Source organism: Galeopterus variegatus, unplaced genomic scaffold, assembly GCF_000696425.1.
Source record: "Galeopterus variegatus unplaced genomic scaffold, G_variegatus-3.0.2 Scaffold3499, whole genome shotgun sequence".
Classification (NCBI taxonomy): Eukaryota; Metazoa; Chordata; class Mammalia; order Dermoptera; family Cynocephalidae; genus Galeopterus; species Galeopterus variegatus.
Window position 1 is genome coordinate 24,823 of NW_007729610.1, and position 14,294 is coordinate 39,116.

Consider the following 14,294-nt stretch of genomic DNA (forward strand, 5'->3'; position numbering starts at 1 on the left):
AAATTTTTTTTTTTTTTTTTTTTTTTTTTGTCTTTTGTCTTTTTCCGTGTCCGGCCACGGATCGCAACCCTCAGTGTTGCCCCCGTACCGGACCGGGGACCGGCAACGGGATCGCAACCCTTGGTGTTGCTCCCGCGCCTCGCTCAGCCAGTGAGCGGGAACCGGTCTGTATGTGGGATCCGAACCCTCGGGTGGGAGCGCTGCCGCGCTTCCCAAGTGGCGCACTATCCAGTGCGCCACCGGGCCGGCCCTTTCCATGAACTTTTTGAAGTGCCCTCATACATGCAAAAAATAAGAGTCCATACATTCTGGGAACTTTAAATCTAGGCAGATCGAAGAGGAAACAACATATAAAAATCAAACAACAGTAAAGCACAGCAGACTTTTTTAAAGAATTTAAAAGATCAGATAGTGTAGCCAATTATATTAGTGTTGAAGCATCTGAGTGATTGAAGTTCATACAATTCAATAACAGCAAAGACTAAACTATAACTCAGTCCTTCTCCCAAATCCCAAGACCCTTCGGCCTTCTGGGCCTGACAGGCACAAGCAGGGAGTCATGAAGCACTTGAACCAGGTACCTGGGATTGAGGCCCACCTGTGTCAGTTTGCTCACCTGTGAAATGTAGAGAACAGTGCATTAAACTTCCTGCCACACACTATGGGTGCTCATGGTGGAGCTTCTTGGCCACTCAATCTAAAAATTCATCTCTACACCCTGTCTCATCTCCCTGCCCAGTTTTATTTTTATCTCCTTAGCACTATTCCAAAAATGGAGAACACACTGGGATACAGATACCAAGGAAGGTTTCCTAAGAGAGGGCAAAGGAACTTGGTCTTGAAGAATGGGAAGAAACCAAGGGAAGAAGAAAGTGCTACGTATTCCAGATGAGGCCTGTGGGAGCAGGGATGGCCTTATGAGCAAAGAAAGAGAAGCCCACAATGTGGGCAGGGAGGACCACCTGGGAGGAACAAAAAGCACCTACTGGTAGAATACAGAATAGGTGGAGAGAAACAGCCTGTAGAAGGTTGTTAATCATTACTGTGGTAAAATACATGTAACAAAAATGTTATGTTTACCATTTTTAGGTGTACAGTTCAGTGGCATTAATGCATTCACACTGTTGTGCAAACGTTATCACCATCCATCTCCAGGACTTTTCATCCTCCCATACTGAAATTTTGTAACCATTAAACAATAACCTCCCATTCCCTCCTCCCCTCTGTCTCTGATAACAACTATTTTACTTTCTGTTTCTATATTTGGCTACTTTATGTCACTAAAATTAGTAGAATTATGCAATATATATCCTTTTGTGTCTGGCTTATTTCACTTAGCATACATACTGACTTCAAGATTCATCCATGCAGAAGCATGCATTCAGAATTTCCTTCCTTTCTATTAAAGCTAAATAATATTCCATTGTGTGTACATAATACATTTTGTTTATTCATCTGCCAATGGACATTTTGTTTGTTTCTAGCTTCTGGTTATTGTGAATAACTTTGCCATGCACAGTGGTGTATAAATATTTGTTCAAATCCCTACTTTCAATTCTTCTGGATATATACTGAATCACATGGTAATTCTATGTGTAATTTTTTAAGAAACTACCATACTGTTTTCCATAGAAGCCACAACATTTTACATTCCTACTAGGAATCAATGCACAAGGGTTTTTAAAAATAATAGCCATACTTATGGGTGCCAAGTGGTACCTCACTGTGGTCTTAGTTTACATTTCCCTAGGGATTAGTGATGGTGACTATCTTCTTGTGTGCTTATTAGCCATTTGTGTATCTTCTTGGCAAAAATTACCATTCAAATGCTTTGTTCATTTTTTAATTGCGGTGTTCTTCTTTTTGTTGTTGAATTATAGAAGTTCTTTATTCATTCTGAATATCAATACCTTATCAGATGTATGATTTGCAAATATATTCTCTCCCTTTGAAGTCTAATTTCTGTATTTTTTCTTTTGTTGCCTGTGCTTTGGTGTCATTTCCAAAATATCATCATCAAATCCAATGTCATGAAGACGTTCCCCTATGTTTTCTTCTAAGAGTTTTATAGTTTTCACTCTTATATTTAGATCTTTAATCTACTTTCAGTTAATTTCTGTATATGGTGTTAGGTAAGGATTCAACTTTATTCTTTTGCATGCAGATATACATTACTTCCCAATAATGTTTGTCGAATGCACTGTCTTTGCCACAGTGAATGGTCTTGGCACTTGTTGGAAATCATTTGACCATATACACAAGGGTTTATTCCTGTGTTCCCTATTCTATTCCATTGGTCTATAAGTCTGTATGCCAGTACCACAATTTGGATTACTCTTGCTTTGTAGTAAATTTTGAAATCAGGAACTGTGTGAGAAAAATAGAATAGTTTAGTCAGGCTGCCTTGCCTCAGGTCTGGTGGGGGATGGTGCAGCACATTCTTTGTAAACAAGTTGGGGGGGTGGAGTTAGTGTGTATGTGTGCCATTTATCTTTTTGGCTTGTTGCTATTCTTCTGTGTTCTTCAGTGTGTAAAGCAGGACTCTGAACTTCTGATCCTGCAGAGAACTTGTGTCTAAAAATAGAGCATGTTTACTTTAATGGCAGCTGCTCGGTTTCTCTTTGGACTGCCTAGCTCTTAGATGTTTGTGTGCTGAATGAAGACTATTCTTTCTTCAATCAAGGCTCCAAGGACCTTTTTTCCACTTACCTAGCTCATCGACCTGCATGTGAAGAGTTTGTGAATGAGCTCGAATGGTCTGTGAGCTCCAGACCCAGCTCTACAAACTGTAAGTCCTCTGACATTATTCATTTTCGTGACTGTTTTGCATATTCAAAGTCCCTTGAGATACCATGTGAACTTTAGGATGAATTTTTCTATTCCTCCAAAAAAAAAGTTATTGGGATTTTGATAAAGGTGACATTAAATCTGTAGATCTGTTTGGGTAGTATTGCCATTTTAATGTTATTAAGTTTTCCAACTGATAAACACAAGATGTCTTTCCACTTACTTATGTCTTTAATTTCTTTTCAGCAATGTTTTGTAGTTTTCAAGGTACAAGGTTTTCACCTCCATGGTTAATTCCTAAGCATTTTATTCTTTTTATCTTATTTTAAATGAAATTGCTTTCCTAATTTCCTTTTAGGATTGTTTCATTGTTACTGTATAGATATGCAATTTGTTTTTGTGTTGATTTTGTGTATTAGTTCTAATACAGAAAACCATGCCATCTGCAGAGATGATTACTTTTTCCTTCTCAATCCAGATGCCATTGTTTCTTTTTCTTGCCTACTCTCTGGCTAAAACTTCTGATACTTTGTCGACTTTAAGTGGTAAAAGTGGGCACCATTGCCCTGTTTGTGAAGTTAGAGCTCTCCATCTTTCACCATGCAGTATTGTTAGCTGTGAGGTTTTCACATATGGCCTTTATTAAGTTGAGTTAGTTTCCTTCTATTCCTAGTCTGAATGGTTTTCATAAAAAGGCACTGAGTTTTGTCAAATGCTTTTCTGCATTAACTGAGACAATCATGTGGTTTTTCCCTTCATCTGTTAAAGTTATGTATTACATTCATTGATTTTTGTACGTTGAACCATTCTTGTGTTCCAGGAATAAATCCCATTCAGTCATGGTGTAGAATTCTTTTAATGTGCTATAAATTCAGTTTGCTAGTGTTTTGTTGAGGTTTTTTGCATCAGTTTTCAAAAGGGATACTGATCTATAGTTTTCTTGTAGTGTCTTTGGTATCAAAGTAATGCTGGCTTTATGGAATGAGTTAGGCAGTTTTCCCTTTTCTTCAGTATTTTGGGAACAGTTTGAGAAGGATTTGTGTTAGTTCTTCCTTAAATGTTTGGTAGAATTCAGCAGTGAAGCCATCTGGTCCAGGGCTTTTCTTTGTCAGGGGTGTTTTGGTTACTGATTCAATCTCCTTCCAGTTATAGGCTTATTCAGAACTTCTATTTCCTCATGATTCAGTCTTGATAGGTTTTGTCCATTTCATCTAGGTTATCCAATTTGTTAGCATACAATTTCTAGTACTCCCTTATGATCCTTTTTATATCTGTAGAATCAGTAGTAATATCTTCACTTTCTGATTTCAGTAATTTGAGTTTTCTTGTTTTCTTAGTTAATCTAGCCAAAGTTTTGTCAATTTTGGTAGTCTTTGAAGAATCAACCTTAGGTTTTGTTGATTTTCTCTATTATTTTTCATTCTTTATTTTATTTGACTCTATTCTGTTTATTTCCTTTCTTCTGCTAACCTTGGGTTTAGTCTGTTCTTTTTCTAGTTCCCTAAATTATAAAATTAGGCTATTGTGTGGATATTTTTCTTCTCTTTTAATATGAACTTAAGAACATGTATTATGTTTTTGTTGGGTAGAATGTTCTGTATATGTGTGTTAGATTTACTCAGTTTATTGTGTTATTCTTTAGTTATCTTCTGTCTTCTCAGATCCATTATTGAGAGTGGGGTACTGAAATCTTCAACTATTATTGTAGAACTGTCTTTCTCCAATTCTGTCAGTTTTTCTTCACATATTTTATAGATCATATATTAGGTGTATAAGTGTGTATAATTTTAATATCTTCTTGCTGTATTAAACTTTTATTAATATATAATGTCTTCCTTGTCTCATAACCTTTTTTGATTTAAAGTAAAGTATACTTTTCCTGGTATTAGTATAGCCACCCCCACTCTCTTTGGTTATTATTTGCATGGACCATCTTTCCCATCCTTTCACTTTCTAATTTTTTGTCTTTAAATCTGAAGTGTCTCTATTATAAACAGAGTATCATAGATCATGGCTTTTTAAAATCTGTTGTGCCAAATTCTGTCTTTTGATTGGAGAGTTTAACCCATTTACATATAAACTAATTACTGATAAGGCAAGACTAACTCTGCCATTTTGCTTTTTGTTTCCTACGTGTCTTGTAGCTTTTTTGTCCTTCATATTCTGCAAGTAAATTACTGTCTTCTTTCATCTTTAGTGGAGTTTTTTTTAGTACAACTGTAAATTCCCTTCTCATTTCCTTTTCCATATATTCTATAGATATTTTCTATGTGGTTACCATGGGACTACATTTAATATCCTGAAGTTAAAAAAAACCCTCTAATTTAAACTTATTATCAGCTGAACTTCAATAGCATTCAAAACCTCTCTTCCTATATAGCTCCTTCCCCATCTCTATTCAGTTACTGATAACACAAAATTACATCTTTATGCACTGTGTGGTAAAAAACATAAACTAATTGTTTTTCTTTTTTAAATGTATTCTCTGAGTCATTCATGCAGAAAACAAAAAGTGAAGTTACAAACCAAAGTTACCACCTATGTATTTACCTTTACTGGAGAACTTTATTTCTTCATATGGCTTTGAGTAACTGTCTAGTGTCCTTTCATTCAACCTTAAAGACTCTTGTTAGTACTTCTTGCAGGGCAGGCCTAGTAGTAATGATCTCCATCAGCTTTTTGTTTTTCTTTATTTGGTGGCTGGCAGGTATGGGTATCCGAACCCTTGGTGTTATATCACTGTGCTCTAACCAACTGAACTAAACAACCAGCCCTTCCATCAGCTTTTGATTATCTGAGAATGTCTTAATTTCTCCATCAGTACTGAAGGGCAGTTTTACTGGATACAGGATTCTTGGTTGACAGTTTTTTTTCTTTTTAGCACTTTGAATATATCAACCCACACTTCCTTCTGACCTCTGAGATTTCTGGTGAAAACTCTGCTGACAGTCTTAGTGAAGATCCCTTGTATGTAACAAGTTTTTCTCTTGCTGCTTTCAAAATTCTCTCTGTTGCCTTTGGCTTTTGATGCTTTGATTACGATGTGTCTCAGAATAGGATTCTGAGTTTATCCTACTTGTAGTTCATTAAGCTTCTTAGATGTTCATATTCACATCTTTCATCAAATTTGGAAAAATTTTGGCCATTATTTCTTCAAATAATCTCTCTGTCCCTTTCTCCCTCTCTTCTCCTGGGAATTCCACAATGCATATGTTGGTCTGCTTGATGGTGTCCCACAGGACCCTGATCAGTTCTGTTTACTTTTCTTCAATCTTTTTCCCTGTGTTCCTCAGACTTGCTAATTTCAATTGTTCTATCTTCAGATTCGCTAATAATTCTTTTTCTGTCTGCTCAAATCAACTTCTGAATCTCTCTAATAAATTTTTCATTTCTGTTATTGTGCTTTTCAGCTCCAGAATTTTTTTGGCTTCTTTTTAGGTTTTCTACTTCTTTATTGATATTTTCACTTTGTTCTTATATATGTCTTCTTGACCTAGTTCATGTCTGTCCACATCTTCCTTTAGCTCTTTAAGCATCTTTATGGCAGCTGTTTTAAATTCTCTGTCTAGTAGGTCCATAATCTGTCCTTTCTCAGGGATGTTTTCTATTGATTTATTTTTTCCCTTTGAATAGGTTATACTTTCCTGTTTCTCTGCATGTCTTGTGATTTTTGTTGAAAACTGGACATTTGGTCTTATAATGTAGCAACTCTGGAGGTCAGATTGTCCCTCTTCCCCAAGGTTTGCTGGTTTTATTTTATTTATTTATTTATTTATTTATTTTTTCCTTTTTGTCTTTTTTACTGACTGGTAATGGGATCGCAACCCTCGGTGTCGCGCCCGTACCAGGGACCGGCAACGGGATCGCAACCCTCGGTGTTGCGCCCGCACCGCGCTCAGCCAGTGAGCGGGAACCGGTCTCCACATGGGATCCGAACCCTTGGCGGGAGCACCGCCACACTCCCAAGTGGCGCACTCTCCAGTGCACCACTGGGCCAGCCCACTGGTTTTATTTTTTAATTTCTATCTTTTTAAAATTGATGTAGTATATCTCCATGCTCAGGATCAACCTGAGTTATAATCTTGAGGTGTTCTCATATGTTTTCTGAGCCCAAACTTTTCTGTGGGTATATGAGACAACTTCCTAAATTCCCCTGTATATGTAACTGCTTTTGAATGTCCTAGTCCTGGAATACCTGGCTCTCAAATAGGGAAAAGGGAAATATAAAGGTGGGGTGTGGGGGACAGGCTGTGGTAGCTGCTTCAGCTGGTGGGTGGTAGTGCTTCAGCTGTTTTGCTGTTGCAAAAACAGCAGACTACCTCTGTGATCAGAAACAGCAATCAGAACACAGATTCTTAATACATGAAGTAAGGTCCTTATTGCCCACCCTGGCTTCCACAAGCTGTGTGCAAGCTTCTCTAGGAACACATGCTGCCTGCCATGGGGTTGGGGGTGGGGGGTGGGGTTGGTGGCTGCTACTGCACTAAGAGCTGAAAGTAACTATGATTTACCCTCCATGACTTCCCCTGGAAGCCACAAGCCTTCAATTAGACTCCAGAGTTCCAAACTAGGTACATCTGATGAATTCTGCCAGTACAATCATTGTCTAGGTGGGGAGACAGATTCCTGGTTCTTCCTATTCCATTATCATGATGTCATTTTCAGCCAGCAGAAGTTTTGAACCTGAACAAAGAAATGTGAACTCTACCTTGTACTGTAGAATTGTGTGTCATTCAGAGTTAACCGCTAGGTAAATGACCAAGTCATAGGTTGAGCATAGAGGGATGCTGAGGGAGGCCTGCAGGTAAGATAACTCACATCTCCAGAACTGAAGCTAGACTCTGCTAGGTACAAAAAGGCCGTCAGGAGAAGAGAAGGGAATGTGTCCATCCTGCGACAGCCTGTATGAAGACAGGAAACACTCACCATTCCCCTGGCTTTCCGGGACCCTGTGGTCATTTTTTCTGGTCTCCCTAAAGAAGGATGATATCTCAGAAGGTAGATCTGGGTAAGGAAAACAGAAATGAGAGGTTGTCAGGTGGAAATGCTCTCCTTATAAGTAAGGCAGGGCCTGCTCTTTAACCCCACAACTGGTGGAGCAGCAGCACAAAGGGAAGTATAAAAAGCAAGGAAAATGTACCCACTTGGAAACAGCAAGGTAAAGGGAAAAACAAGCAAGAGAGAGAAATTCAAGGCCTTGCAAAATGAAAGAGTTAAAAAAAAAAAAATCAAAAGACACACCTCTCCTTCCCCTGCAATCCAGTAAAGAAACCATACTTTGCTATGCTGTCAGAGGAGTTTTTGTGAAGTAGAAAAACCTCAAAAACACTAGAATCTGACAGTTCTGTTTACAAAAACACACACATGCAAAATCACCATTTATAAAAAGCCAAAACAGAAAATGAGAATCCAAACAATTCAGCTAAAAAAAAAAGAAATCTACCAAGAAAAAAACAACAAAATAGATGACATAAAACAACAACAACAAACAACAAAATCATAACTCCAAGCTGAATTAAATATCTTCAAACAAACATTTGGGGATATGAGATACCACCTTGAATCAAACATTTAAAAACTAAGAACAAAAATGGACAGAAGAGTGAAGAAACAAAATGAGACTTGACTGAACTTCTGAAAGAAATAAAAGAAAATGGCAATATTATATGAGAAATAAAGTCCAAATTACAAGACACCCAAGGACGACTAGATTGAAATGAAACAGGATGGGCACTTAAGAATAGCTGGAAGACAACTTAACAGAGTAAAAATGAAATAAGGAAGTAAATATTGTCAGAGAGAAATGTTAGAATAAAAGCAAAGAAGGAGTAATAGTCACATAATTACTGTTCCTGGAAAAAAAACAAATGGAACGAAACTTATATTTAAAATTATAATCCAAGAAAATGTTTCAAAACTAGGTGACCTGAATCTAAACATGAGAGGACCTACAGGATATAAGGGAAAAGTTGATTCATAACCACCAACTCCAAGACATACACTAGAAAAACGATTATACTTTAAAGAACAACCACCAAAATCAGAAGTGACTCTAAGTGAAAAATACCAGACATCCATCAGATTTTTCATAATCATCATTCTGACATTGCACATTGCTGGTGGGATATAAAATGGTGCAGCCACAAAAAGGTGGCTCCTCAAACAAAAAAAAATTTTAAATCTGGGCATATATCCAAAAGAAATGAAAGCAAAAACTTATATAGATATTTGTATGCTAATTTTCAGAGCAGCCATATTCACAATAAGCTAAAAGGTGGAAGCAACCCAAGTGTCCATCAGCAGATGAATGGGTGAACAAAAAGTGGTATATGTATACAATGGAATATATTATTCACTCTTAAAAAGTAAGTTCTGACACATGCTATAACATGGATGAACTTACAAGACATTATGCCAAGTAAAATAAATCAGAAACGAAAGGACAAATATTGTATGATTCCACTTATACAAGGTAACTAGAATAGCCAAATTCATAAAAAGAGGAAGTAGAACGGTGATTGAGAGGGCTGAGAGGGAGAACAGGGAGTTACTGAGTACAGAGTACGGAATTGCAGTTTGGAAAGATTAAAGAAGTTTTGAAGATAAATGGTGGTGATGATTGTACAACAATGTGAATATACTTAATGCCACTGACCTGATACTTAAAAATGGCTAAAATGGTAAACTTTATGTTATTTATATTTTACCACAATAAAAAAATGTATACGGGAAAAAAAAAATCATTCGAGACAAGACATGACACGGGAAAGTGGCAAAAAGGCTGCTAATGAGCATTTAATATATATAGTTACAGATCTAGCACTGAATGGGGGAGGAGGGAAGAAGAAAATATACGTTAATAGTATATGACTGCACGTCCTGCAGTTAGAAATGCCACTAAAATGGGAGAAGAGAAAGAGGAAGAGGAAAGGAGAAAAAGTTTACTGAATGTTGCACAAGCAATAGGTGGAAATTACAAATGAAATTACAGAATTTCTAAAAAAAAAAATGAAAACACTACATATGTATGAGATTTATTTAAAACAGTGGGGTGAGAAAAATTATATCCTTGAATATTTTTAAAAATAGAAATGAAAGAATCAGAATAAATACATTCCCAGATCAAAGCTGGTAAAATAAACTGAACGACAGAACAATGAAGAAAATAATAAAGATAAAAGTAGAAATTAATGAACAGAAAAAGGTAGATCTAATAAGTCAAAACCTACTTTCTCAAAAAAATAAAAATAAACACTAACTTAGAGAGAAAGCATAAATATTCAAAATAATGACAAAGGGGAAATAACTATTGAATCATCAAAAACATTTCTTAAAAGTCAAGTGAGACTATTTTGCAGACCTTTTTGTCTTTTTTCGTGTCCGGCAACGGATCACAACCCTCAGTGTCGCGCCCGTACCGGACCGGGACCGGCAACAGGATCGCAACCCTCGGTGTTGCGTCAGCACCTCGCTCAGCCAGTGAGCGGGAACCGGTCTGTATGTGGGATCCAAACCCTCGGCGGGAGCGCCACCACGCTCCCAAGCGGCGCACTGTAGCAGTGCGCCACCGGGCCGGCCCCTGCAGACCTCTATACAAATAAATTTATATACCTAGATGAAGTGAGTAACTTCCAAGGAAATATAATTTACCGAAATTGACCCTAGATGGTCTCAAGAAAATTCTACCAAATCTTCAAACCAGATAGTCCCAATGCTCCAAATAAGAAATGGAGGAAAAATTCCTCATTCTTTTTATAAGCAAGCATAACATTGGGACCTAAACTTGATGACAGTTCAAAAAAAGAAATTATAGATTAATTATCACTTATGAATGTTGAATCAGAATTCTAAATAAAATATTAGCAAAGAGACACCAACACCACAATAAGAAAATATTTCACCGTGGCAAAGTGAGATTTACCTGGGAATGCAAGATTGGTTCAATATCAGGAAATTCATTATATTACAGCATATGAACAGATCTAAGAAGTCAGGACTGTCTCCACACATACTGAGATAGTCTTTAAAAAAACTCAACATCCATTCCTCACTTAAAAAAAGACTCAAGAATATAGGATTGATAGATTTTAAAAACTTTTTATTTTGAACTAATTTTAGACTTAACAGAGAAGTTGCAAAAATATCCATTCCCCTATACCCTTCACCCAGCTTTATCTAATGTTAACATCTTAGAAAATCAAAGTACAATTATGAAAACCAGAAAATTAACATTGGCACAACACTCCTAACTGAACTACAGACCTTAATTAATTTTCACCAGTTTTTCCATTGATGTTCTTTTTCTGGTCCGGGATCCAGTTGAAGTTTTCACATTGTATTTAGTTGTTGTACATCTTTTATGTCCTCCAATCTCTGACAGATCCTGTCTTTCTTGTCTTCATGAACTTCAAGCTTTTGAAGAATATCCTTGAATTCTGGTTTTTCTGATGTGTTTTCATGATTAGAATGAGGTCATTTCATTTTTGTCTAGAATACCACAGACGTTGTGATGCTCTGTCCTTCAGTGTACCATATCAATAAGTTCATGATATTGATATGTCTCACTGGTGATGTTAACCTTGATCTTGGAGACTTCATTAAGGTTATGTCTGCTGGATTTCTCCACTGTAAAGTCACTGTATTTCCCTTTAGAATTAATAAATAACTTGGAAGAGATACTTTGTGATTATACAAATATATTGTTTCTCTTCAAACTTCCACCCACTAATTTCAGCACACATCTGTGGAACCTATCTACAACAGTTGCTACTGTGGTATTTACCAAATGATGATGTTCTATTTCCCTCTTTCATTCTAAATTTATTAATTAGAATTCTTCTGTAAGCAAGAGCTGTTCCATTTCCCTATTTGTTCATATTTAATTATTTATATCAGTATAGATTCATATCATATCCTATGGGTTATAATACAATATTATCACTATTTATTTTGATGTTCAAATTACTCCAGCTTTGAATATTGGGAGCTCCTTCCAGTTGGCCTTGTTCCTGCTTTAACCAATAAATGTGACATAGGATGACACTGTACCAGTTACAGGCTTAAGTCTTAAGATGGCTAGACAGTTTTCACTCTGGGGAACCCTAAGATACCAGTTAAGAAGTTCAACTACCCTGCTGGAGAGGCCAGGCACAGAGGCAGAGGCCCTGATACTACATGGACAGTGAGACCCAGCTGTCCCAGCTGACCTCACCCTTCCAGCCAACCCACTAAAGTGCCAAATACACGAGGGAACCATCTGGCATGTTCCAACCCAAATGAGTCCCTAAATGAATGCAGCCACAGTGATATCTATAATTCACACAGAGCAGAACTGCCCAGCTGATGGGAGTAAACCCAAAGAATTGTGTGAGAGATTATAGTATACATGCTTGTCTAAGCCATTAATTTTAGGGTGGTTTGTTGTGCAGCAATCAATAATCAGAACCATTCCAGACATGCTGTGCCTCCTCTCTCTTCAGGTTTTTTTTATTGGGGTAGGGGGAAATGGTATGGGGATCGAAACCCTTGACCTTGGTGTTAGCAACACTGTGTTCTAACCAACTGAACTAACAGGCCAGCCTTCTACTCAGCTTTTCTTTTTTTTTTTTTTTTTAATAATTTTTTAATTCTCTTCAGTTTTTCTGATGACAGAAGCACCTTCTCTAATGTCCACGTGCTTACTCAGTCACCACAACTACTTCCCCACCTGCCATATCAAACCAATTTCCAAGTCTGACTGATTCCACTCTCTCAACTCAAACTCTCTCAATCCTCCCCAGCCCTACCCCAGCTGGGTGCTAGGACAATGGCAAAAGCCTCCTGACAGTCTCTGCAGACCGTCCCAATATCCCAATCTGCCTCAACCATGACTCCCCGAATTAGCTCTATATATACAAGGTTGGATCACTCCTTTGTTCAGCAAATATTTATTAAGCTGCTTCTTAATAAATTCTAGTGTGACAGGCACTGTGTTAAACACAGGGGATACAGAAGTGAGCAAAGACAAAAACAGCTAGGGGAGGGAGTCTAGAAGAGGAAGACGGACGTACTAAGTGAATAAATAAACTACACAGTACACCAGACAGCAATGAGTGACATGAAGACAGGTGAAGCAGGGAAGGAGAAAACCAGTAACAGAAGTGGGGTGGGGTTTGGAATTTTAAATAGGGTAATTAGGGAAGCCCTCTCTGAAGTGACTGAGTAAAAATCTGAAGGACGTGAGGGAATGAGCCAAGTGGACAACTTTGTAAAAAACATCTCAGGCAAGAGAACAGCCAGCGCAAAGGCCCTGACGCAAGAGCCAAGCCAGCACGGTCACAGAACAGACAGTCCACCACAGCTGGTGTGGCGAGGCTGAGATAGAGTGGTGGGGATGAAGTCCAAGAGCAGATGTGGGAAGATCGTACCTAGCCTTGTAGGTACAGGCTAGGATAGAAGTAGGATAGAAGTTTTGACTCTGGGTAGGATGAGAAGCCACTGGAAAGTTTTGAGCAAATTATTTGATTTACATTTTTTTTTTGTCAACTGACCAGTATGGGGACAATTTACATTTTAAAAGATCCCTCTGGTTGCTGTACTGATCAATATGCCTTAGGGAGACAAGAGAAGAAGCAAAGAGACCACTCAACGGCTAAGATCATCCCGTGGAGATGGTGACCTGCACCACGGTAGAAGCAGCAGGAGTTGGAGATTGTTAAGAGTCCAGATTTGCTTATCGTAGATGGGATGTAAGAACCAGAAAGGAATCGAAGAGGACTCTAAGGTGTTAAGCCTGAGAAATCTGAAGGAAAGAGGTGCCATGTCTCTGCTCCGTTTTAGAGCTAAACTCCTTGAAAGAATGATTATATTCCACTGGGGTGGAGCTTGTTTGGGGGTGGTGATCAGCGTTTGTTGTGGGACACACTAGGTTTGGGATGCCCATGAGAGAGATATACAAGTGGAAGTGTGAGCAGACCACAGGAGACTGGAATGTGGAGATGAAGGCAGAGATCTAGGCTGAAACGTCACAGAGATGACATTTAAAGCTTGAGAGTGGAGGGGCTGGCCCGTGGCTCACTCGGGAGAGTGTGGTGCTGATAACACCAGGGCCACGGGTTCAGATCCCTATATAGGGATGGCCGGTTAGCTCACTTGGAAGAGCATGGTGCTGACAACACCAAGTCAAGGGTTAATATCCCCTTACCGGTCGGGCCGGCCCAGTGGCGCACTGCTACAGTGCGCCGCTTGGGAGCACGGCGGTGCTCCCGCCGAGGGTTCGGATCCCGCATGCAGACCGGTTCCCGCTCACTGGCTGAGCGAGGTGTGGGAGCAACACCGAGGGTTGCGATCCCGTTGCGGGTCCCGGTCCGGTACGGGCGCGACCCTGAGGGTTGCAATCCGTTTCCGGACATTAAAAAAGACAAAAAAAAAAAATATCCCCTTACCGGTCGGGCCGGCCCAGTGGCGCACTGCTACAGTGCGCCGCTTGGGAGCACGGCGGTGCTCCCGCCGAGGGTTCGGATCCCGCA

The 14,294-nt window shown here is 38.8% G+C and overlaps 1 protein-coding gene across 2 annotated transcripts in view; it reads right to left on the bottom strand.

The window, feature by feature from the left end:
• ZNF133 (zinc finger protein 133) overlaps positions 1–14,294 on the bottom strand; it is a 27,802-nt gene that overhangs the window by 11,537 nt on the left and 1,971 nt on the right. The window contains exon 1 of one of the 2 annotated variants that reach the window (XM_008585216.1): positions 7,714–7,785. The exons of the other annotated variant lie outside the window; for it this stretch is intronic. Coding sequence (XP_008583438.1) covers positions 7,714–7,746 — 33 coding nt within the window. The 5' untranslated portion in view covers positions 7,747–7,785. Of the gene's footprint in view, positions 1–7,713; positions 7,786–14,294 lie in introns of those variants that run through there. 2 annotated transcript variants of the gene reach the window in all.